The sequence below is a fragment of the Lipophrys pholis genome (genome assembly GCF_963383615.2).
Source record: "Lipophrys pholis genome assembly, chromosome: 12".
NCBI classification, from domain to species: Eukaryota; Metazoa; Chordata; class Actinopteri; order Blenniiformes; family Blenniidae; genus Lipophrys; species Lipophrys pholis.
The window spans coordinates 8,580,040-8,606,414 of record NC_137641.1 but is presented as its reverse complement, the minus strand read 5'-3'; the positions used below and the strand labels follow the sequence as shown (position 1 = coordinate 8,606,414).

General features: G+C 45.0%; 1 protein-coding gene across 5 annotated transcripts in view; it reads right to left on the bottom strand.

Moving 5' to 3' along the window:
• Window positions 1–1,700: 1,700 nt before the first annotated feature.
• LOC308117717 (uncharacterized protein) overlaps window positions 1,701–26,375 on the bottom strand; it is a 60,285-nt gene continuing 35,610 nt past the window's right edge. For 4 of the 5 annotated variants that reach the window (XM_080476779.1, XM_080476780.1, XM_080476781.1 and 1 more), the window contains 18 exons: window positions 25,301–25,479; window positions 25,039–25,123; window positions 11,706–12,021; window positions 9,991–10,086; window positions 9,141–9,326; window positions 8,901–9,029; window positions 7,046–7,104; window positions 6,812–6,959; window positions 6,617–6,721; window positions 6,206–6,358; window positions 5,847–6,014; window positions 5,602–5,775; window positions 4,749–4,838; window positions 4,498–4,581; window positions 4,116–4,234; window positions 3,791–3,899; window positions 2,712–2,875; window positions 1,701–2,262 (listed from right to left, as the gene is read on the bottom strand). In XM_080476779.1, coding sequence (XP_080332905.1) covers window positions 2,100–2,262; window positions 2,712–2,875; window positions 3,791–3,899; window positions 4,116–4,234; window positions 4,498–4,581; window positions 4,749–4,838; window positions 5,602–5,775; window positions 5,847–6,014; window positions 6,206–6,358; window positions 6,617–6,721; window positions 6,812–6,959; window positions 7,046–7,104; window positions 8,901–9,029; window positions 9,141–9,326; window positions 9,991–10,086; window positions 11,706–11,816 — 2,058 coding nt within the window. In that variant the 5' untranslated portion in view covers window positions 11,817–12,021; window positions 25,039–25,123; window positions 25,301–25,479 and the 3' untranslated portion in view covers window positions 1,701–2,099. Of the gene's footprint in view, window positions 2,263–2,711; window positions 2,876–3,790; window positions 3,900–4,115; window positions 4,235–4,497; window positions 4,582–4,748; window positions 4,839–5,601; window positions 5,776–5,846; window positions 6,015–6,205; window positions 6,359–6,616; window positions 6,722–6,811; window positions 6,960–7,045; window positions 7,105–8,900; window positions 9,030–9,140; window positions 9,327–9,990; window positions 10,087–11,705; window positions 12,022–13,144; window positions 13,634–25,038; window positions 25,124–25,300; window positions 25,480–26,375 lie in introns of those variants that run through there. The other variant, XM_080476783.1, reaches the window with a different exon arrangement.

Sequence of the window (26,375 nt, the reverse complement as noted above, 5' to 3'; positions counted from 1 at the left end):
CTTGAACACAAGCCAGGAGAAACAATTGTTGTTTTTTTTAGACGGACAAACACAAGCTGTCAACATCAAGGCTTTTTTCCATTGACTTTCATTCTCATAAAGACTTTGATCATTTCCATTAACTTTAACAGGACAGAACGAGCGGCTTGTCTGACGACCGAGACGTTTCCACTTAAACCTGCCGAGTCGTCATGAAGAAAGAAATAATATCTCTTCATTCAACTCAAACCTCATGCTTGACCATCCCTCCTCCACCCCACAGTCCTCCTCCTCCTCCTCCACCTTCTCACTTTCTTGCCCCTCCTTGAACCGATGCTATTTTAAAAGAACCTTCTTTTCTTCTGAGCGCAGCCACTGGAGGGCGCTCTCTCTTTCACATGGCTCAATTCACTCAGGGCATCTCCATCAGTTCAACATTGCATAATCACAACATAACTTCTTCAATGTGTGTGTCTGTGTGTGTGTGTGTGTGTGTGTGTGTGTGTGTGTGTGTGTGTGTGTGTGTGTGTGTGTGTGTGTGTGTGTGTGTGTGTGTGTGCGCGAGCGTGCGCGCTCATTCCTCCACACTTCCAGACCCCCTTGTGTGAAAGGTGAAACGTCTTCACCTCCGATGGGTCCAGGGTTTGAGTGTAACTCGCTCAGTCCTCGGTCTTTGTCCGGCTGGATCCTGGAGCCTCAAATCGCTGAGCGCAACTAAAGAGCGAAACATCCTCACAACAACAGTCGAGCCAGCAAAACACTTTACGGATAAGCGGCTGAAAGCCTGAGAATAACAAGTCTGCAAGTCGACACTGAGGGCAAAGAAAACCCAGAGCAATAGATTAGAGTCTGCAACAGAAGCTCGTCTGCAGGTGAAGGTATTAAAGATATAATACATGCATATTAACCCGGAATACACATTAAAAGCCGTATTGTGTGTAAACATAGCTGCACGTCTTCAGTGTGAGTCCAAAGATTGTGAACAGAGCAGCAGCAAACCCGCTAAAAAGACGTGAAACTGAACTCTAAAAGCATCGGACAATCCATTCAATCAAAAACACAATAAACAAAATAAAACAACAGTGTTGCCCCACCAGCAAACTCAATAATCTTCAAATCACAAAAAAATAAACATAAAAAAAAAAAAAAAAGCATTTATAAATAATCACTAAATGGTGCAGCTTTGGTCGCTTCCGAAGGTTTTCCCACACTAACCAAATACTGCTGACGACTCCGGAGGGAAAATCCCCCCTAAACGCTGAAAAGCCTGATTATTTGAGATGCTCTTTCTTTTTGTGGAAACAAACAAACAAACACCACCAACAACAAAGTCCCATCGTCACCAAAGAGACACTTTAAAAACAACTAAAAACGAATCCCGGATCCTCTAAATCTCATGTTTTGCCACCAGTGTGATTCGAGTCTGTTAATAACTGAACGGGTGAAACGTGGCTGCAGTTGCCCCTCCCCACCAGCAGGAGGCGACGGCTGAGCCACGTCTGTGGGTTCTGTGGACACATTGTGAAGTTTTAACTGTTACTGACTGGCTTCCCACTCTTGTAGGCAGTTTTTGTACGAGCTTTGATAAAACACGATCAGCGCCAGTTCGCGAAAAGTGTCGTCAATAAAACGAGAAACAATCAGACTCGGGCTTTTCAACTGAATTGACTGTCGATTCATTGAACTGAACTGAAGGTCTGAACTTTCTGTTCACGACAGAATAAGAGCTATCGTCATCCTGAAATATTTACGATTCAATACAGATTTTTTTTTTTTTTGCAAATCCGTCAACTTTGTTACTCGATCGGCGGGGATCACCATGGCAACCGCTGAGCGCAGCCTCCTGGTCTCAATCTGGGCTCTAAACGATCCAAACTATTTTCGAGGGAAGAGAGAAGATGTTGCTGCAGGAGCTTCGGCGGTTTGGGGAGTTTCACCACGAGGAAACAACAGACGTCAGCTCCGAATCCTGGTGGACGTTCGATTTGTTCGCCTGGAGAATTTGATTTTCATCGAGTTTAAAAGACCAACTGGTGGCAGGTTGAACGACAGACAGAAACCCTGAAGGAGGCGTGGAGCGTTAAACTGAAGTATGTACAGTTGTTTTCCAGCGAGGAGGGTCACACTTTGGCGACGGTGCTTTCCGGCTCCGCCCTCTCTGCCGGCTCCGCCTGCTCCCTTTGCGCCGCCTCCACCTGCTGCTGCTGCTCCTCCTCCTCGTCCACGCTCAGGTCCAGACGAAGGTTGTCCAGAGTCTGACGGATCGTCATCGTGTCCACACGCCTGCAGGACACACACACACACACACACACACACACACACACACACACACACACACACACACACACACACACACACACACACACACACACACACACACACACACACACACACACACACACACACACACACACACACACACACACACCAACATGTCATGAAATGTTCTTTATGCTCTGTGAAATTCCACATTATTATAAGTATCAACGAGTTTATTTCTCTTTTCTCTTTACTTTCATTTAATCATTTCATTCATGTTTGTTTCTGTTTTTCAGAAGAGTTATTGAAAATCATTTCAACAGATTTACAGATTCTGTCTTCTGCCATTACTGTTCTCACATTTATTGCTTGTTTTATTTTTTCTTTGTGTGTGTGTGTGTGTGTGTGTGTGTGTGTGTGTGTGTGTGTGTGTGTGTGTGTGTGTGTGTGTGTGTGTGTGTGTGTGTCAGTACTTGTTCTGCATGTGCTGGTCCAGCAGTTGCCTCTGCAGCCGGCCGCTGATCTCTCTCTCCTCCGTCAGCTCCCGGTGGGTGTGGCGGTACTGCGCCTCCTTCCTGCTCGCCTCCTCCTCCGCCTCGTTCAGCTGCCGCTTCAAAGAGCGGATCCTCTGCGTCATCTGAACAGCCAATCACAGAGCAGAGCGTCAGCCACCTGAGCCACACCACTTCCTGGTCCTGGCTCAGATCGATCTGATGCAGGAGGAACAGCTGACCAGGTCACATGACAGCTCAGTCTTTGGGGGGGGGGGTGGTAACGGGAGCGTGTGGTGGCGGTGCGTGTGGTACGTCGTGACGACGCGATGATGAGTTTGAGTTGCTAAAGGACCGATATTGACTCTCAGTGATCCACTCATCGCTCGTCCTGCCGGTGCTACAATATGCAGATGATATGTATGAATTTCCCGTCGGGCATTAATACAGTGCTATAAAATAAAATACAATTACAACCCTTCTTCTTCTCCTCCGCCCAAACTTCTCATCACCAACGTCAAACAGACTTCATCCATTTCTTCAGCTTCACATTAGCGCTGCGTTCAGCAGTAGCCTGATGTTTCCAAACACTACAAGTGTGCAGCCGCCATGCTTCAGACGTCACACAAAGGTGTCATCACCAGTCAGGCACGGGTCACTTGATAAAATACGTGTAAAAGCGCCGTAAAATTTAAAAAAAAACAATTATCTGAGCATCAAAACTCACAACGTAAACGTCTGAGAGAAACTACGTCCACACGTAAAGAGTGTCAGTTCATTCAAAAATGAGAAACTGTTAACCTATACACCAAACACACCGTAACACCAGATGAAGTAGAAAACAGTCCGGACACCAAACACACCGTAACACCGGAGGAAAACAGTTTTCAAAAGTCAAGAAGTTCTAAACGTTTCTTCACATCTGCCCACAAAACTTTCATCCATTTGAGATGAAAGAGCTGGTGTTGTTTTCTGGCTGTGCTGCCCTCTGGTGGCGAGACTTTCAGAGTGCGTTTATAAAGGACCAGGATTATTAATCTCTGGGGGACGTCCAGCCTCACCAGGTCTTTCTGTTCAGTTGCTATCCGGTGCTCCTCCTCCATCTGGTCGCTCAGCTCGTTGATCCTCCGCTCCAGCTTACTGATGGTGTTGGTCAGAGTTATCTTGTTCCTGTGACACACACACACACACACACACACACACACACACACACACACACACACACACACAAATCAGTCTATTGATGGTTTAAAAGCAGATAAAGTCTCCGGATGAGAACTTTTCTTACACATTAACTGTGGATGTTCCATTTATTCCCAGTCGTGTGATCAGGGATTAAAAATCTCAGTGTATTCTGTAACTGTAACTGTAATCTGTGTGACTGACCTCTCCTCGGCTCTCAGGAAACTCTCCAGCTCTTTGGCTCGACTCTCCGCTCTGGACACGACGTCCTCCTGAACTCTGGAGCTCTGCAGCTCGTCCACTTCCAGACGCAGCTCCCGCAACTACACACACACACACACACACACACACACACACACACACACACACACACACACACACACACACACACACACACACACACACACACACACACACACACACACACACACACACACACACACACACACACACACGTTTTGTTTAAACTGCTGGAGACAACAACTGATGTCTCAAGAAAAGGAAGAAATAAAGAATGATGCTGCTTATGGTTAAAACCTCACTCACTCACTCATTCACTCACTCACTCACTCACTCACTCACTCACCTGTCTCTCCATGGAGTTCTTCTCGATCTCCAGGTGGTCATTCAGCTCTTTCTCCTGGATCAGTTTCAGCTGCAGCTGCTCCGTCTGACAGAACAGAACATGTCACACACTGTTCTCTTGTGTGTGTGTGTGTGTGTGTGTGTGTGTGTGTGTGTGTGTGTGTGTGTGTGTGTGTGTGTGTGTGTGTGTGTGTGTGTGTGTGTGTGTGTGTGTGTGTGTGTGTGTGTGTGTGTGTGTGTGTGTGTGTTCACCTGTTCGATGGCTCTCTTCTGCTTGGCGGCCCACCGCTGCTCGCTGTCATGCAGCTCCTCCAGGTCAGTCTCCATGTCGATCATCTTCTCCTGAAAGTCATAGTTCATGTGTTCACACACACACACACACACACACACACACACACACACACACACACACACACACACACACCTTCAGAAAACAGTGATATTCTGAATATGTGGGATTATGGGACGGCGGCGCTGATTGCTGAACAGGATTTACATAATTAATCTCCTATTAACCCCAAACTCTGATGTTGACATGAATGATTAATTCAAGTGGACGTCTGCGTTTGACTGGAGAGGTCACACACATCTCAACCTCGAGTGTCATTGCCTAATATTATATACTATTGTTTTTCCCTGATGAACTCTGTACGGCTTAAATAATCATAATATTAACAACAACAACAATACATTATTATTGTTATTAATGCTAATATGAATAAAAACTAATACAAGTACTACTACTTGTTGCAACAAGAACAATAATAATAGTAATATAATAATATTTAGTGTTGTTGTTCTACTTCCGATTATAATTACCATGATTAATTTTATTATATTTCTTTGGACAACTACAATCACACGGTGAGTTTACAAGAATGCCTTATTGATGATTATGTCGATTCATATTGAATAATATGTCTAATATGAATCTTAACGACTGAAAGACCCAATGAATGTTAATATTATGAATATCAGGAAGAACAGTATTTCATATGTCACAAGTTAAAGTAGAAATGAGACAAAGTCTTCTTTTCCAAACTCACTGAATCAAAGTGTGTGTTATTCTGCTCTATTCTGTAATCAGATTACTGTGTGTTGGTACCTGAGCCAGCTTTAGCTGTTTGGCCAGGTCGTCTCTGGCCTGGTTGGTGGTCTGCAGCTCCATGGTCAGATCGTCCACCGTCCTCTCCGCCTGCTTGCACTGCAGCTGCAGCCGCTCCCGGAGCTGGATCTCCTCCTCCAGCGTGCGCTCCTTATCGATCAGCTTCCCGGAGACCTGCAGACACAGTCGCTGAGTCCTGGAGCTGCAGCAGGAGGTGGAATGTGAGCAGAGTGCAGGTCCGGTACCTCTCCCTGCAGCCTGCTGACCAGGACCTGCAGCCGCTGCAGCTCCTGCTCCTTCTCCAGCAGCGTCTCCTCCAGCTCGTCCACCCTCATCTGGGCGTCGGCGCGCAGCTTCTGCTGCAGGCTGAGCTCGGTGGAGGACTGCGAGGACGTCTGCAGGGCGTCGCTCAGCTGCAAACACACACAACCTCAGAACCTCACGACAGCACAACAAAGACCCAGGCCAGGGCTCGGACCACGAGTCCGCCTGCGTCCGCCTGCGTCCGCCTGCGTCCGCCTGCGTCCGCCTGCGTCCGCCTGCGTCCGCCTGCGTCCGCCTGCGTCCGCCTGCGTCCGCCTGCGTCCGCCTGCTGCCACTGTACCTCGGTCTCCAGTCGCAGGATGTCGTTGTGGAGCTCGGACGTCCTCTTGGTCTTGGTGTCCTTGTCCACCTCCAGCTCCTCCAGCTGCCTCTCGGCCAGCCACAGCTTCTCAGCCAGAGACTTAGCGTGCAGCGTCTGCTTCTCCAGGTTATCCTGCACACACACACACACACACACACACACACACACACACACACACACACACACACACACACACACACACACACACACACACACACACACACACACACACACACACACACACACACACACACACACACACACACACACACACACACACACACGCACACACGCACACACACACACGGTTGATTAAATGTCCTCTGACTCACAACACAACACCACGTTGAAGCGTCGGCCGTGTCAGGCCGTCGCTGTGAGTCTGCGTACCTCGGCGTCCTGGATCTTGTTCTGCAGCGACTGCTGGAGGACGTTGAAGGCGTACTCCTGAGTGTTGGCCTCCACCATCATGTCCCGAGCTCCCTTCACCTCGATCTGAGTAGCAGGAGACAAATCAGTCACTGGATCACTGAATCCCCCTTCCCCCCCCCACCCTCCCCGCTGGGTACTGGTCTGTGGAGGTACCTCCATCTCTCTGCACCTCTCCGCCATGGCCTGGTTCTCCTGGTCCATCTCGATCATCTGCTCTCTCATCCTCTTCATCTCATTGGACAGCTGAGTGTTGGTCCTCAGCAGGTCCTCGTTGTTCACCAGCAGGCCTCGCATCTCAAACCTTCACACACACACACACATTTTGTTTAAACTGCTGAAGACAACAACTGATGTCTCAAGAAAAGGAAGAAAAAAAGAAAGACAGACCTGATCTGGTTTCGTTCCTTCTCCATCTCCACGCTCTCGGCCTCCAGGAACTGGTTACGCTGCAGAAGAAACACACACAACAAATGAGTTCACACTGATGGTTCAGATCATATCTGTCTTCAGTTTGACACTTTCCATGGTGTCCCTCAGGATTCAGTTCTCGGCCCCCTCCTCTTCAGTCTCTAGCTGTTCACATCCTGCACCATCAGTTCTATGTCAGTGAAGACGTCCTGCTGGTTCCACGGACTCACCAAACCCTGACCGCCTGAACCTGGACTCTCCCAGACTGAACAAATATTCTGGAATCATCCTCAGTGGACAAAAAACTAAAACACCACTCAGCCAATCCACCAGAACTCTGACTGAAGACGACTTCCACAGGCCTTCATCACCTTCACTGCACCACTGAGAGCCTCATTCCTCCATAAAAGACAAAAAAAACTCTCAGTGAGCTTCAGTACATCCAGAACTACTTCAGTCAGGTCATCCAGAAACTCGCCTGGCTCCATATCGACTTCAAAATCCTCCTCACCACTTATAAACCTCCGAACAACCTGGAGACTGAAAGAAGACCAGAGCCGCTCCTGGTTCAAGTGGAGCATAAAGAGCACACAGCGCCACCTACAGTCCTTCTGCACTGTGAAAAGATAAAGTCACTGAAGCTCCTGGTAACGATGGAATCTCAATGTCCTTCATGACCGACTGACCAGCTACAACACTGACCAACAATTTATAGCCTTGCGACAAGCTCATCCTCCCACCCCCCCAGTAATTTTGTAATTTGTACTTTTATTGTAAGGAAAGCCCCTTGAGATGCAACATCTCGTTTACAAGGGGGACCTAAGGAACACAGAACATAAAGACACAGAACATAAAACAGTTGACATGCAGTTTCACTAACAGCACAATACATAATAAGTGTAACTCTGGACAACAATAAGACAGACATAAAACACCAGACAATCTTGCTCACACGACCCACTCCCTCAATCATATCAGTGAACCTTTATATACAGTCAGTAAGAATAAAAATACCGCAAATTATATATCACATGGAATCAAAAAATTATAATAATAATAAAATATATATATATATATATATTTTTTATATATATTTTATATATTTAAAATAAAAATAAATAAATATATATATATATATATATATATTTATATATATAAATAAATAAATAAATAAATATATATATATATATATATATATATATATATTTATATATATATATTTATTTATTTATTTTTATTTTTATATTTTTATTATATATAAAATAAAATAAATAAATAAATAAATAAATAAACCCACCAATAAATAAATTTGTCACAAACATAAACAATCAGTCTTGAGGTGAGTATATAGGGAAGACCTAAAGAGTCCATCAGAGGTTATAGACTTCAGTCACCCAGTCACCTAACCACCCAGTCATACAGTCACCCAGTCACCCAGTTATACAGTCACCCATTATCCCAGTCATACAGTCACTCAATTACCCAGTCACCCAGTTGTCCAGTCACAGAGTCAGCCAATCACCAAGTCACCCAATCACCCATTCACAGTCACCCAGTCACAGAATCACCCTGTTACCTAATCACCCAGTCACCCAGACTCCAAGTCACAGAGTCACCAGGTTACAGAGTCACCCAATCACCCATTCACAGTCTCCCAGTCACCCAGTCACCTAATCACCCAGTCACCCAGTCACAGAGTCATCCAGTCACAAAGTCACCCAGGCAGAGTCACCCGATCACCCAGGCACAGAGTCACTAGATCACCCAGTCACCGAATCACCCAGTCACAGAGTGGTTCTGGAGGAGAAGTTAAAGAGTGAGAGGGTGAAGAGACCTTCTGGCAGGAGTCCAGCTCCTTGGTCAGCTCCTCGATGTAGTTCTTCCTGTTGGGGCCTCCCATCGTGTTGGAGCCTCCCATCGTGTTGGAGCGCATGGTGTAGTGGTTTGTCACCACCTGGGGCCCCTGGAACACACACACAAATACAGTCAAACCACATACACACACACACACACACACACACACACACACACACACACACACACACACACACACACACACAGTGTGAAGACGTACCATGGTGTTGATTTCGCTCCTCCTCCTGACGAGGGAGTCGTAGGCGGAGAAGCGAGGGCGGGCGCTGCCCAGGGTGGGGGTGGGGACGTTCAGGGTGGGGATGGGTATGCCCACCGGACTGGTGCTGCGGCTGTTGAAGGAGTACAGGTTCATTTCTGAGGTGGCAGGGGAGAGTCCACTGTGAACCTGAAGGGACAAGCAGAGAGCGAGTGTGTGAGCGGAGTGTGTGAGCTCAACCTCAGATCATTCCAACACACACTGTGTGTCGTGACACAAACATGGCGGCACGGTGGAGCAGTGGGAGGCACCGCCACCGCACAGCTAAAGAGCCCTGGTTCAGTACCTGGACAGAAGCTTGCTCTGGGAAGTTTGCATGTTCTCCCCAAAAGTTGGATGATAAATATTTGGTAGCAACTGATAAAGAAATGCGTTTGACCATTTTAAATAAAATCAAGAATATTGAAGCCTATATGATGTAATAACATTTTAGAAGCTTATTACAATATTGATTTAGCATGAAAAACTCCTAACCCTAACCCTAACTGCTGCCAATGAAGTAATAATACACAAATACAACTACATTTGATGGAAAAAAAGGATTTCTTCCCTTTTTGAATTGGTATTGTTTGATGGAATAGTTGTAATATTCATTCATTGAGGATACACAAAAAGCTTTTAAAAGGCTATTACATTATTCCATGGTTCTCCGGAGTGAAGATTTTAAATTTGAATTTGTGATCACTGATGTTGGACTGGAATCTCTCCAGCTCCATGAGACTCCGGTGTCACTGACTTTTAGTGAATTTGGACTGAATAAAACACTTCCAGCTGCTCCCAGCTGCTCACAAACCTTGAACTCGGACATCCGGTGCACGGGGTTGTACTCCATGGAGGTAGCTGTGGCGTACGGGCTGTTGAACACTCGGGAAGGGCTCTCGTAAGCAAACTGGACACACAAACACCTTCAAATTAATATTAGCCATCAAATAGGGAAACAAAAAAAAAGTGCAAGGGAGTCAGATTGGAAAGAGTGGTGGGTGGCCATCATTGTCCGAGTGCTTCTGTGCAGTAAAGTGCAGTAAAGTGCAGTAAAAACCCATCAGCGTCATAAATATTCCCTCTGGGGTACGAAGCTCGTCAGGGTGCATAAACTGTAGCTCAAAATGCTTCACAGAAACGAGGAATCTGCTGTAATCAGTTGTAATATCACTTCGAACCACAAGATGGTGTAATGGGTCATTTTCTTGTTTGTGTTGGAATATGATTCTACACTGTCAGGTGATAAACTTTGAAATAAAATGGTAAGCAGAGTGATCAATGGCGACCTCAAAGTTAACAAGGGTGACTCACTACTGCCCCCCAATGTTCCTATTACAAAAAAAAGTCCTATTAAACAAATCATTTAATATTAATTTAAATTGATTCAAGAGGCAAAGCATAGTTTTACCCCAGGAGGACATTTATGACTAACAGATTTTTGGATAATCTCATTACAAATCATCATCAGTAAGGTAAATCTGCACATCTGAAACAAAAGCATGTGCATCGTGAACAACAACAATAACAACAACAACAACAACAACAACATCTCGTTCTGTTCATTCCACACACAAAGCACACAACATTTGATCAGTTTGATTGGATGCGGGGTGAGATCAGAGACTATTGTTGTGCTGTGGCGAGTCGCTTAACAATGCAAAACCTTAAATCTGTGTTTAGTCCAGGAGCTGAATCTGCTCGACAGCTGCAAAAGAAACATCTCATTAAATCCTCTCACTTCACCCGGCCGATGAGAAGAACATAGCAAATAGGCTGGTTTTACTTCAAATCCTGCAGTAATGCTTTCTGGCAGTCTCGTAACCTGGAAAGTTTTTCCTCATGAGATTCTTCAGTGATCGTGAAATTTCAACCACATTTAAAAGTTTTGGATCTAGTGTATGAATAATGAGATAAGAAAGACAAAAATTTGAAACTCATGAAAACTGAGTTCATTCATGTGAGGGTTTTTTTAATTACATTTAAATCTGTGAGAAAACAAAATCCGTTTCAATATTGGAAATGACAAAAAAAAAATTTTTTAGATGTCATTCAAAATAAATAAATTAAATGAATGGGATTTTATTTGACTTATTGAAGAGAATCTTACTGAAAGTCCAGCAGATGGCAGTGTTGAACAACTGCTGCCTCTCTCTCTCTCTCTCTCTCTCTCTCTCTCTCTCTCTCCTCTCTCTCCTCTCTCTCTCTCTCTCTCTCTCTCTCTCTCTCTCTCTCTCTCTCTCTCTCTCTCTCTCTCTCTCTCTCTCTCTCTCTCTCTCTCTCTCTCTCTCTCTCTCTCACTCTCTCTCTCTCTCTCTCCTCTCTCTCTCTCTCTCTCTCTCTCTCTCTCTCTCTCTCTCTCTCTCTCTCTCTCTCTCTCTCTCTCTTCCTCTCTCTCTCTCTCTCTCTCTCTCTCTCTCTCTCTCTCTCTCTCACACTCACACACTCACTCACACACTCACACACTCACACCACTCACACACACACACACACACACACACACACACACACACACACACACACACACACCTTGTCAGGACATGTCCCAGTCCTCTGGAGGCCAAGGACTCCAGGGAGCCCTTTGTAGCTGTTCACCCCCAGTCGGTTGGTTTCCCATGGCTTGATGCCGTTCTCCACCATTGACCCGCCGCCTCCAGGGCCATCGGCATCGCCGCCGGTTGTCGCTGCCACTGCCGCCACCGCGGCCGCTCAGCCCGTTCGTCTTTATCTCGTTGTTGAGGAAGAGCTGGTACTTGGGGTTCTGATGGTGGGCCCGGCTTTGGGTGTGGGACGGCTCCTCCTCGGACGGGCTGTCCAGCTGCTTGTTTGAATCGAACTCTGACTCCTGGACGACGAGATGGACAATAAGAGAACAAGTTGTGGTCAGCCTGAGGAGATCTGCTGAAGACAATTCTGGCACACACATGCACTCCAAAACACCTCGGCAACACAAACATTAGACACAGAGAAATCAACGAGACTGATTTGTTTCTGATTTTAGAAAGAAAATCAATGACTAAAATCAAGTAAAAAGAGAAAAGTCTTATTGATGGTTATTTTCAAACTATTGCAACCTACTCCCAAATATTGTCAACCATTGCAGCTCTGCGCTAAATGATTCATCTTTAAAGCTGAATTCATGTGTTTCACAGCCACAATGAAGCAAAAGAAACCCATCAAGAGCCTGGTAACAATATAGTACTGATGTCCATTGGTGGTCAGCCTTCAAATTCCGATGTTGTGGATGTTTTCATCCTGGTTTAGACCAGTTTTAGCATTAGCAGCTAATATCTCATAACTGACTCATGTCTTTGTATAATATTCTCCAAAGAACAACTTTCGATGTGCCAGATATTGAACCAGTTGCAGTAGTGAAGGTTTGAAAGGTGAAGTTTAGTTTTGACTGGAAACTTTTCGTCCAGAGTTTGAGGTTCTGTTTTTATTTGCTTGCCTTCTCCCCCACCACGCCCCAACCCCCCACCTCACACCCCCATTTTGCAACATGTCCCAGTTTCTGGCGAAAACCCATTTTTCGCTAAATGGTTTGAAAGCACACAAGTTCATTGTCTGTTTCAATCAGGTTTCATGCAACAGAAATCAGCAGTCATTGTGGGAAAGACGGCGTTATTCAGAGCAAACAAAAGACACAAAATGGAATCGTGACGCTTGGATATGAGGGAAAAGAATCAAGGGATCAAAGTGAGATTTGTGAGAACCGTCAGTCAGTTTGAGGCCTTTTGATCAGCGTGATTGAAGAGAACGTGTTTACAATCTTGTGGCAGCTTCATGCTTTTGGTTCCTCGTGCGGATCGATTGAGTGCAACGATGCAATCATGCAGAGAGCTGCTTCGGGAAAAGCTGCCATGTGGCTGCATGATGTTCCCTCACAGAAGATGAGGGCGTTTTATTATTTTTTTTCATTTCATGCAAGGACATCATGCGACTGGTTGGAGCAGAGGACTTCTTACCGATCCCATGCCAGAGTCTCCCACCGAGTCTCTGCTGGACTCTGCTGGGTGGGATTTGCTTTGCGGTTGTGACTTTAACTTCTCAGTGCTGATTTCTAGTGGACAGTCGATTCTTGCCGTTATCTGACTGCCTCTGGGACTCGCCGGGGCTGGTTTAGCCTCGCTCTCATTGGTTTTCTTGCTTGGAGGAAGAAGGGTAACGCTGGGAGCTGGGCTTGGATCTTCTTTAGAGGTGCTCAGTGTAGAAGGAACGGGTTTGGACTTTGGACCGTCAACTGCATCGCTCAAAACCTCCACGGACAAAGACTTCAGCATCAGTCCAAACCTCGAAGAAGAGGAAGATCTGGAGAGCTCCGGAGTGGAGAATTTACTGATCAGGTCCTTGATGCTCTGCGCTCGCTGGAGGTAGGAGTGTTGAGAGGAGCCTGCAGTGGGCTCCCGATAAGAAGCCTGGAAAGTCTGCGATTCCTCCTCATTTCTGGTGGATTTCTGTTCAGTTAGAAGAAGGGCTTGGTAAGAAGAGGAAGAGGGTGTCACCTGAAAGAGGTGAAGACAATAACAGACACAACCCCAGAAAGCTGGTCAGCTAAAGTCTGAGGAACACATGGTAATGACAGACATTGTTAGGACCTTGTTGTGGTGGTACCAACATTTCTAGGCATATTACTCCATAATAGACTTCATCGCCAGTCATCAACCACAACTACCAACATTGTGATAAGTTCACGATTATGACTTCTTAGAATTGGCTAAAGAGCAGCAGTTCTGGGTTCTGGGTTACATTAGACTGTAAGTGTTTAGTTGAGTATTGAAATGGACGGATGTCAAGACATGAAGCAGGACTAAATGCAGAGTACTCCAAACCACCAGCATTGACAGTCTACTAATGGTTGTCAGGAAGGGATAAACCACAACAGAGCATCGGTGGTCCACATCTGATTCAATGATGTGGTTTCAGTTACCAGATGGCAACGTCCCACAATGATTACAAGATGACGTCCACCATGCGAACTAACAGGAACTTAAATACCCCGTCCTCAGTCACAACTCTTTGGCAGCGCTCTGTGATGCACCACAGTGAAGGGGGATCGTAAACGTTGAACTGTAAACTATGCAATATACTTGGTGCATAGACAACAGAACAGCTTAACCTGACTTAATGTAATCCCAAGTATGAAAACACCTGGAAGCAAATCAGACCATCCTATAGCTTCAGTTGAAGTAGTCCAACCCTGGTCCTGGACGGACCCTGTCCTACATGATGTCTCCCTTAATCTGAAGATTATATTTCCCCCCAGCTCCTAAGAAAGCACAATCAGTAGTCCCTCATCGCAGCAGGGAGAGACCTGAACCACGCAGGCTCCAGACCAGCATCGACATCCTAGCCTCCTCCAAGCCAAAGCTGTCTGTGTTTGTCCTGAGATGGACCGCTGACCGTTCCTCTGTAGAAGATGGATGGATGGCAAATTGCCAAACAACACAGGTGTATGGAGGAAGGGGATCTATATGGAGCATGAAAACCAGATCCAAACGCAGGTGTTTCAAACAAACTCCACTCTGTTGGTTTATTCTCCATATGAGCCCGGTTGTGCTTATTACGCAACAGTTCTACCAGCTTTCAGATGTCAAATAGTTTAGAAAAGAGCTACTTCAAAGAGTGATTGCTCATTCTTCTTCTTCCATCACTTTAAAATCCACGTTGATTGATTACGTTAAAGCAGGATGTTAATAATCTTTTTTCTCTCTGTCTCTGTCTCCTGACTCTTTACAGTCGCTGCTGTTTACTGATGAAATGCATACATACTGGCATCAAACCCATTGTGTGTGTGTGTGTGTGTGTGTGTGTGTGTGTGTGTGTGTGTGTGTGTGTGTGTGTGTTTGTTCCCATCATGACATAAATCCCTCTTGAGAAACTGCAACATCTGCTCACTCCTCTGACCCCCCCCCCCCCCCCCCCCCCCCCGCCCCCCCAGCCCCATCAACACCCCCGGAACACGACATCCCTCGTTCTCACACCGAAAAAAAAAAAAAGGCACAAAGGGAGATAAACAGGAACCAAGACTCAGAAATTAAAGAATCCGCTTCACTTGCACACAAAAAAAGGAAAGAGAAAGAGAAAGAGCAGAAAATGTCAACACCTTCCTGTTTTTGCCAGAAAGCCTCTCGAATAAATCCAACTTTAATTAACAATCACACCAAGAAGGCCGGCGCCACTCAGAGAAATGAAGTGGCGAGCGTCCAGGGGTTTATATTTCGGGGCTCGAGGGTCCAGAGCGGCGAGTGGCCTTAATCCAGGGACTGGCCTGGCCGCCTTCCCCCGGGGGATGGAGCTCCGGGCTGGGCTGGAGGCTTTAGGATCACTGCTCATCATCACCGTATTAAAATGTTTAGCGGCCGAGCCGGGATTATCTCTGAGCTGATGACTTTTAATGACATTATTTTTGCGCTCAGCGTGGGACTCCGTGGGTTACAAAGAGACCAGGATTCATTTTCATGATTACGGCCCCGTTGCTGTTTAATATTTTGGAAATGAACGAAAAATGTATTTGCGTTGCTTCTTGTGAAAATAACATTTTCCAACTGGCTGATGTTGTTTTTTTGATCAACACTGACATTCCAGTATAAACCATGACATCACAGTAGTAACATAACCCAAGAATGAGCAAAACCAAGAAAACCAAGAGAGTTACATCTAACCTTTCTTCGTGTTCAAACATTCCCTCTACACTCCTATGTGTCTGTTAATTTTTCAAATACTACATGTATTCTAAGTCTACACATTGTTTTACTCAATTGGATTTTAATTCAATGAGATCTTTGCAAGACTTTGGCATGAAGTCCTAAAAGTCCAAATTTGGTCAAATCTAAGCGATCAAAGACATCCAGGTTGATCTGGCGTCCTGTTGATTAGCCTACAAGCGTTGGATTTGGAGAGTTTATGATTCTATACAAGATCGACGATCATTTCAAGCAGAGAAAACGAAGGCAGGTGGAAAGCTGTTAATGTATTGATTGTAGTTGTAACTAACGAAGTTCGTCATCGTGGTCTGGTGTCAGTGTGACGGGTTCACACACAGCCGACGTCACAGTCGTGCGACCGTTGCGCCAGACAGCCAGCTGATGGCGCCACGCAGCTACGATGTACAGCGACTCACCAACCAAACCAGACGCAGCGACACACCATGTCACTGTGGCAGTGGTGCACCATGGAGACAAGCCCACTGATTGTTATTGAGGGACAACACAATCGTAAAAGTTTGTGGGAAGTCAAAAAAGATGTCAACTTCATGGAGCTGTAGCGGCAGAAGCCTTGAGGACGTATGGTGTCGCCCAGTTCCTATCAGAATGGAGATATTGTTGCCCTGCAGTCCACATATCCCGATGAACCCGGCATCACCGCATGTCGACCCAGTCCAGGATGATCTCATCTTCATGAAATGATGTTTGCTGTCCCGCTGCAATGCAAACTGGAAAAATGGCCAATCAGCGCTTAATGGAAGCTGCTTCCAGGATTTCTTTCCAGGGTCAAAGTTGAGTTTCAGTTTTTTCCAAATGACTGTTCTAGTTTACTGCCTCAAGAATGAAAAACCCTGATCACAGAGTCGAAACAAAGCATTTAAGAACTCTGTTGTGTTTGATTTTCTAAAGGAGAGAAACTGCTGTAATGTAATCAGGTCACTTTGTTGGATGTGACAAAGCTTCCATCCGGTGCACAATCACAACGATTGTCTCCTGGAAATTCATTACGGTGTTGTGTTCCTTTAGCTGCTTGGGCTGGGGCTGGGGCTGGGGCTGGGGCTGGGGCTGGGGCCGGGGCTGGGGCTGGGGCTGGGGCACTGGGCTGGGGCTGGGGCTGGAGCTGGGGCTGGAGCTAGAGCTGGGGCTGGGGCTGGGGCTGGGGCACTGGGCTGGAGCTGGGGCTCAATGTCCTAAAAAAAGTGTTGTTTGGGGTGGGAGGTGTTGGATATGTTTGAGCAAGGCTGCTCGGGTTTGTTTGATGAACAGGCTGGTTTGCTCTGAGATCTCCAGGAGATTGAATGTGTGGCCGTCTGCACAGCAGACAGTGCGACTCACACACTATTCAAGTTGGAAACAATAAAATCTATCAACTGCAGGCCCCAAACCTGCTTCATCCTCTTTTAAGCTACAACAATTCCCAACACTTGATTGCTTCAGAGCTCGTGGCTCGTGGCAGCTTTCAGGAGCAAAACAACAAATGTCCTGCTTCTCCGGCTGGTTTCAGACTCTTTGGCTGGTAATGTTGGGATCTCACAAGACCACAGGAAAGGCTTAAACTCCTCAACTCCTCTTCTGACTGACCATGAGGGCCAGAGTTTCCTTCCGATCCAGAGACCAGCACCCAGCGTGTGATCTCTCATCAACCAGAGAAGACCAACCAGTTTCTCCAGGACGAGGCCTGGGAAACGACACCTCACACAGCCTCTTTGTGTTTTTCCCTGAACAAGCAGGAAAACAACCACAGACCCGAGCGACCAGCTCCTCCAGTCCGGACAAGGGAACAACCAGGACGCTGCAGAGAAAGACTCTCCTGAATCATCAACTTCATCTTCTCCTCCTGCTGAACGCAGCCAACCACAGTTAGCAGGAGGAGCTAACTGCTACAGGAGCCAGCAGCTTCTCTCCAGCCTGGACAACAACCAAAGTCCTTCTTCAGAGACCTCAAGGAAGTGGTAACAAATGACTGGGCAAATACCTGAGATTAGTTAAACCCGATGCTCTGCACAGAACTGTTTATCTTTGATGAAGATGTGTTGATTCTATTACAGTGATTGAGTTCTATTGATCATGATATCAGTAGTTTTCAACCTGTAAACCAACGTTAGCTCTGCCACACACACACACACACACAGGGTCTGCACACTAATCTCTGCTTTACTAACTTGTTAACTCACAATCCTACACATTTCACGTCAAAGACAACATCACACAGTAACTGAACACCGTCTGACCACTCCAGACGTTTTACAAGACAAATCACATCAACTCATTTTAGAAATGTTCCTTTAACAGAGACACACAGGAAGCAACGCTAAAGACGAGCTTCTACGTTCTATTGTCCTCCAGCACCTGGTGGAGACCGAGGACAGACTTCCTGCTCTCTGATAACCACCATTCTGAATGGAGTTTATCGTGATCCGCCATCTTGTTTTGTAGTTCCACCACAGGTCACAAACACACTTCCTCCACCAAATTGTTTAGTATATGTTATGAGACTGATATAACTGAATTGGCTATCATTTCCTGTTAAACAGGTGGTGCCCCTGAGGTATCTGATACAGATCAGATTAAATTTTCAATAACATAATTAATAACTATCTTTGATAATTATTAATCATTATCGATAGCCAAACTAACAGTCCCACTTGATCCTTATGAGGTAAGAAATCCCTGCAGTAGTTTTCTTTCTTTCTTTGGTCATTTTTAGGATGTCAGGCTTTTTTTTTTTTTCCCCAGCTTATCAGCTTTGTCTTGTAGCCTTTGCTAATTTAAGTTTTTTCTTTAGAATACTTGATCTTTTTACTGACAAACTTGTGAAAAGGTTCTTGCTCATGTCAACACGCTTGCTAACTTTTCTTTTCCATCAATGTGTCTCACAACTTTTCTTCTTGACATATCGCTTCAGTTTTCATTAACGAGCGACAAATCACATCATCAAACAGTGAACGGAGAACCGTTGTCCACACACACACACACACACACACACACACACACACACACACACACACACACACACACACACACACACACACACACACACACACACACACACACACACACAGATGTAAACAAGCAGATGCACTTTAAAGGCACACAAAAACAAAACTGTCACTACGGCAGAGCGACGGAACATAAAATAAAATAAATAAGCAATTAGCGGCAGCAGCTTCGTGTCGAACACGTACGTGTGTCACAGGGAGCAAAACGTCGAGCTACGTTCGGCCCGAGGCAATCTGCTCGGCAATATGTTCCCCTGTTGTTGTTGTTGTTGTTGTTGTTGGCCCCCAACACACACACACACACACACACACACACACACACACACACACACACACACACACACACACACACACACACACACACACACACACACACACACACACACACACACACACACACACACACACACACACACACACACACACACACAGAGGAAATATTCATTACAATCTGCAGGGATTATCCTCTAACTTTAACGTGGGAATAAGTAAAAGGAGATCAGATTATGATCAATGGATTTATTTGGCTCTTTGGAGACGCGGCAGGTTAAGTGAACAAAGCACAAATGCAGGGAATTATGAAGGAATAAAATGAAAATGATTAACTTTTCAAATTTTATATTAATTGCAAATATTTTAGTGGTGATTGAAGTAATTTTATTTAAAGCCGAGAGTCTCTGAAGCCCCTTTTATTGTCTTGAATATCACAAACTGTAGATCGCAAGTTCAGGAAATGCCACTTTATTCTGCTGTATTTCATTCTATTTATTAATATAATGTGAAATAGAGACCAAGTGCTTCCTTCTGCCTTCCACATGCAGGTGAATCAGGAGACAAGAAAACAATGAGAGAAAAACAAACTGAAATGAATGAAAACATTTCAAACTGGAGGCTGATTTCCAAATATACCCCATCGAAATGACTATTAAAAGTTTTTTGTTGAAACGTACACTTAATTTAGATTAAAAAAAACTAACAAATGAACACACATATGAATAAATAGGTAGAATGCAATGAGAAAATAGAAGAAGAAGAAGAAGAAGAAGAAGAAGAAGAAGAAGAAGAAGAAGAAGAAGAAGAAGAAGAAGAAGAAGAAGAAGAAGAAGAAGAAGAAGAAGAAGAAGAAGAAGAAGAAGAAGAAGAAGAGGAAGAAGAAATTTTTTTTTAATTGTTTTAAATTTTCATTGATATGAATTTTTCTCTAAATGTTTTTACAAAAAAAGCAGTTACTGGTTCATTGTTAGTTTAAATCAGAGAAAAAGGTTGTTGTTTTTTTAATAGAATTGTTCTTGTTAAATAAAAATACCCCAATCTGGTTCTTTTTTTCCCTTTATTCTAATCCTTCGTCTGGATCACAGCGTGGCGTTACTGTCAGCAGTGTTTTAATCTCTGTGTGATGCTCTCTGCCGTTTCCTCTCGAGGAGGTTTTGTCTCTTTAAAAGCGTCAGATCCCCTCAGAATCACGATGATGAAGAGCAGCTGTGTCCGACCTTCATCGATTCAGTGTTTACTGCGGTGAGCGTCGACTCCGTTAACGCTCATCCAGCTGCTCCTCGTACAAAACAAACACTAACAGGATCCGATCTGCAGAGAGCTGCAGCGGCACTTCCAGCCCCAGAGCTTCAGCGAAAAATGTCCAGAACAATGTGCAAAAGTTTCAGGCAGGATTAAATGAGTCAAACTGCAAAACTGTAACGTCGCTACAATGAGCATTACGTATCTGAAAGTGACTGAAGTTATTGAAATCGTGAAAAACTCTTCTTGAGCTGCTGTCTCTCCATCCTCAGCAGAAAACCTGCTGTTAGCATTAGAAGCTCTTCTGTCCGCCTCCACAACCCAGAACAAACTCGCAAGCATGTAGCCACATTAGCTGTGATTAGCATTAGCAATGAATAAATAAGAGCTGTCTGCATTTTCTGCTTCAGATTATAGAGCATCTTCCTCCTCTAACATCCAGATTATAGAGCGTCTTCCCCCTCTAACGTCCAGATTATAGAGCATCTTCCTCCACCAACATTCAGATTGCAGAGCACCTTCCTCCTCTAACATCCAGATTATAGAGCATCTTCCCCCACTAACATTCAGATCATAGAGCATCTTCCTCCATTAACATCCAGATTACAGAGCAGCTTCCTCCTCTAACATCCAGATTATAGAGCATCTTCCTCCACTAACATTCAGGTCATAGAGCATCTTCCTCCTCTAACGTCCAGATTACAGAGCATCTTTTTCACAAGACAAAACAAAAGTCTGAGTGACTTTCAAATAACTTTTTTTAAAGGAGTGGTGTTAATCTTGTTTTCAATAATTTGCACAAAGTGCTGCCGTCACACAGAAACCTGAAACCACCGAACATTCAGACAAAGCGTCCTCCTCCCTTCTACGTCCAAAACTATTACATTTTCCGTAATCAACATGATGGTTGATTATACAAATCCGATTCCTGACAGATTAACCTCAAATAATCCGATAAAAAGGTTAGCGAGCCTAGATTAGCAGGGTGGCCGTGTGAGAGCGCAGGCTGGGAAAGTAAATGGTCTGAACACACACACACACACACACACACACACACACACACACACACACACACACACACACACACACACACACACACACACACACACACACACACACACACACACACACACACACACACACACACACACACACACACACACACACACACACACACACACACACACACACACACACACACACACACACACAAAACACGAGTTCAAGAAGGAACCAGAAGCCGGCCATGTTCCCACGGCGACGTTCATCAGGAAGCCCAGAGTGAGACGGTACCTGTCAGGGCCTTTTCTCCCAGATTGAAGGTAAGCGTCACCCTCGGGGTGTGACGCTTCACAACCTGAAGGACTTCACTGGCTGGAGCAGCTCGCACTAACATTCACACAATGCGTATAAATGTACATCACAGCAATCACAACTGTTTACGAGGTCATTGGCAGAAGGAACCCAAGACTTTCGACATCCGTTGGATCTGCTCCTCGGTCAACGGAACAGACAACAAATGAAATGGGAGCAAAAGGCCTTTGGACATTTTGCAGCAGGTTTTAACCACGTTCCTCAGCCTGATTTGATCCTAGAAGCCACAAATAAAGGAAAATCCCATCAACATCGGAATCCTTCAATTTTCCGTAAAACACAAATAGTCACTGATGATTCTTCGGTTCAACTATCTGGTCGTCCACGATGACGGCAGAGAGACCAGATTCAGCCTTCCCGGAGTAAAACCACATGTGGCTCTTGTTTTGGGCACGTTGTTACTGAGGAAGGACCGAAGTGACCAGACTTCCTCTCTGTGAGAAAATATATAACTGAGTCATCGCCAAACAAAATTGGTTTTTCAAAATGATTCCATCACAGCCGTGTGAAGGAAACGAGAACAAAGGTGTGACCCTGAAGCTTTATGCGTCCAAGATGTTTTGAAGAAAACCAATCCAAGGGTCGTGAAGGAGCTGTGTTCTGTCTCGACCAGCTGACGTCAGCAGCAGAGCGTCAAAAGTTTAAAGGTGGAGCCAGGTGCGCTCGCAGTCGGGACTGGATCAGAGCTCGACCTCACTTCCTGTTTCACTGCCATCGTTTCGGTGTTTGAAGGACGCTGAAGTAAAGAAGAAAGCTTTCACTGCCCTGATAGCTCAGAAATGGTGACTCTCTTCACGCTACCTACTTCCTGCAGTCAGATTCTTCTCAGAAGCAATAAACAGTAAACTACGGGTTCCTTCTAGTACCGAGGCAGGATCCCCAAAGGAGTTCAAATGAAATGTGAATATCCCTATTGACTTCTTCAAACTGCTTCAAATCTGAAAAATTATGCTGACATATCCAAAATCTTCAAATAGTCATTAAACCTTAAAAATGTTCTCGGTCTGCAGAAAAGAAGTTTGATTAAAATGTTGAATTGTTCAAGTTTGAAAGACGCTTAACGACTGTAAACGTCTAATGACACTTTGTCCAGTTGTGGCTTGTTTCAGACAAAAAGGTTTCAGATCGATGATTTCTGAGTCACACCAAGATGATCGTTGCTGGTCGGCGTTTGTTGGACTGTTTCCTCGTTTGAGGAAAGAAAATGGCCAAAGTTTAGTAGGAAGAATTTGCTAAAATCTGCTAATTGGGCACCGAGTCCTGATGATCCCAGCTCCGGATCCTCGTCACGTCTGCAGCCTGTGTGTCAACGTTGTGGTCCGACGTCAACGTGTCTGGTTGTGTGTCGCTGCCGGTCCAGCCCGTGAGAACAGACTCTCTTCACCGCTGGATCCGGTTCTGCTGGAGGTTTCTTCTTCATGAAAGGCAGTTTTACCTTTTCACTGTTTTCTCTGCTTGTTCATGTGGAATCGTTGGATGTTTGTTAAGTGTTGCTCACATGGAAAACCGTTGCTGCAGGTTTTGTCACATTGCTCCAATGTTTTATGTGCTGCAAAAAAATATAAAATCTTTTTTTTTTTTTTTTTTTTTAAATCTGTGTTTTCCAAAGCAAAAGCATCCGATCAGATATTGTGTAGGAATTGTAGTTGAAAGCGATGAGCTGACGGTGGTGTTTTGCCTGTGCTTCTTTCCTAAATGGACGGATCACCGCAGAGACTCTGCGACTCCGTCCTGCTTCTCCAGCCACCGTTTTTCCTAAAACGTGAGCGCGATGAGCATGATTCATGTTGGATTTGGACTCGCGGCGTGTTGGCAGCCGGCCCGTCTGCTTGTTTGTGTTTAAGCTTCACGAGTTAAACTGTGGTGACACTTTGACAGGTTTCCTGTTATAATAAGACTCCAAACCAGGTTTCTTCCCTCATCGTTTCCTGTCACAACTGTGTCAGTTTATTATGGGAGGCTTTTTTTTTCTTTTAGGGAAAGATGCTACCTGCGTGCGTGTGTGTGCGTGTGTGTGTGTGTGTGTGTGTGTGTGTGTGTGTGTGTGTGTGTGTGTGTGTGTGTGTGTGTGTGTGTGTGTGTGTGTGTGTGTGTGTGTGTGTGTGTGTGTGTGTGTGTGTGTGTGTGTGTGTGTGTGTGTGTGTGTGTGTGTGTGTGTGACAGACAGAGCCAGATGAGCGGGCAGATGTTTCCTCTGTCTCTACTCCGACTGTCTGAAAAAGACTGACAACAGCTGGACCGATGCCAGACACACACACACACACACACACACACACACACACACACACACACACCCACACACGCGCGCGCACACACCGTGTTGTTTTGCCTCGTCGGCTCAGAGCAACGTTCGCTACCTGCGCACTAATTCCTCCTAAAAGTTCATCCACATGTGAAGAGATGAACGACGCACGTTTAACTGCTTCAGTCGTTTGCAAAGCGTTCAAACTAAAAACCACCAGAAGGGAGCGGAATGACAGAGATCTGCCTGTTGTGAAGGATTTGGAAATAAAAGTTCCGCTCCAGCCGTTGGACTGACACCAGAATTACGACGTTTGACTGAAAGAAAACGTCTAAAATGAAAGTTACAAAAGTTAGTTTTTTTTCCTGCAGTGACAGTAGTTGTTGGCCTGCCAGAGCTCATTGTCCCTCGTCACTAAGTGATCACTTTGGACAACAGAATGTTGGGGCAGAGGTCGTCATAAATGGAAGAAAAAGAAAACAAAGAAAACAAACTACATTTCAGAATCACGTGTTTATATCAGAACTAAACACGATATAAAGACGCTTGTTTGCACCTCCAGACTGATCTGAAACAGACTAAAGTCTCTGAAGAAACCCCCAAAAATTAATTAAACTGCCCCGAATCATCAACCAGCACAGCGGAGCGGCACAGAGTTTTCACAGACTGGTCGCAGAGGCGTGTGGTCATCACGACCGAGGTCGAGAGGTCGAGAGGTCAAGCGCTTCGGCTGAGCGAGAGCCGCCTGGTGATGAAACGTCCTCCGCTTCAAAGAGACGGACTGACGTAGCGGCGTGTGGTGAACGCAGGAGAGAAATGAAATCCAGCCGCCATTACAACGCCGTGGGTCACACACCTGAAGAACCGACCGGTTCAAGACCGGCCAATCAGACGGCGAGCTCCTATCAGTGGCGCCCGAAGAGAGGGCAAGACCCCACCTGGGGTGTAGTGACTGTTGAGTTTGATCGTATTGATCGTATTGATCGTATTGATCGTATCGATCGTATTGATCTTATTGATCCTACCATTTTGCGTTCCAGTTCAGTGTCGCTCTTCTCCTGCATGCTCTGGTCGCCCAGCCGCTCGGTGAAGGTTTCCTCTCCGTCTGATCTGTCACAACCAAACAAGACGTGTGAGTTGTGCAAATCAGTCTCGCTCGGATCTCCGTTCGTCTGCGCCGTGAGAGTGTGTGTGTGTGTGTGTGTGTGTGTGTGTGTGTGTGTGTGTGTGTGTGTGTGTGTGTGTGTGTGTGTGTGTGTGTGTGTGTGTGTGTGTGTGTGTGTGTACCCGAGGACTTCCTGTGTGAACCGGCTCAGGCTCTGGATCAGCTCCTGGTACTGGTGGAGGTCTTGGCTGAGGAGCTCCTGGAGCGCGCTCAGGGCTTTTTCCTGAAACACCAGGCGCTGAGACTGGACCAGACGCTCGCCGACGGAGGCCTGGAGCTTCTGAATGACACACAGCTGAACCTGTCGACGAGAAGAAGCTTCGTCTTTTATTGTTCCTCCACCTCCACCTCCACCTTCAAACATCATCATGCTGTTATGACTTGATCAGACGGTCAGTTTAAACTACCTAATATAATAAATAATAATAATAATGACGACGACGATAATAATAATAATAATAATAATAATAATAATAATGATGATAATAATCATAATAATAATAATAATAATAATAATAATGATGATGATGATGATGATAATAATGATCATAATAATAATGATGATGATAATAATACTAATAATAATAATAATAATAATGATGATGATGCTAATAATGATAATAATAATAATGATGATGATGACGATGATGATGATAATAATAATAATAATAATAATAATAATAATAATAATAATAATGATAATGATAATGATAATGATAATAATAATAATAATAATGATGATGCTAATAATGATCATAATAATAATTATGATGATAATAATAACAATAACAATAATAATAATAATAAAAAGAAGAAGAAGAAGAATGCCACAAGCTTTTATAGAGCTTTTTGTGCACTCAAAGCCACTTTACAAAAGAAAAAGAAAGAAAAATAACAATAAAAATAAAATGAAGAGTTTAAGGTAAAGCAAGTTTGAACAGGTGGATTTGAGGATGCCGGCCGGCAGCGGTGGCGGGGACAGTAGCGGTGGCGGGGGTAGCAGCGGTGGCGGGGGCGGGGCGAAGTCTCAGTCCCCCAAGCAACAGTCGAATCCAGCAAATTCACACGTTGAACTTTGAGGTCAGACTCTTTCAATAAACGATGTGTTCAGAGGCTCAGTGCTTCGCTCACAGACAATCCAGTTCACTGTTCACTTTTAAGATCAACACTGAGACCGACTTTAATTCCCTGGCTTTT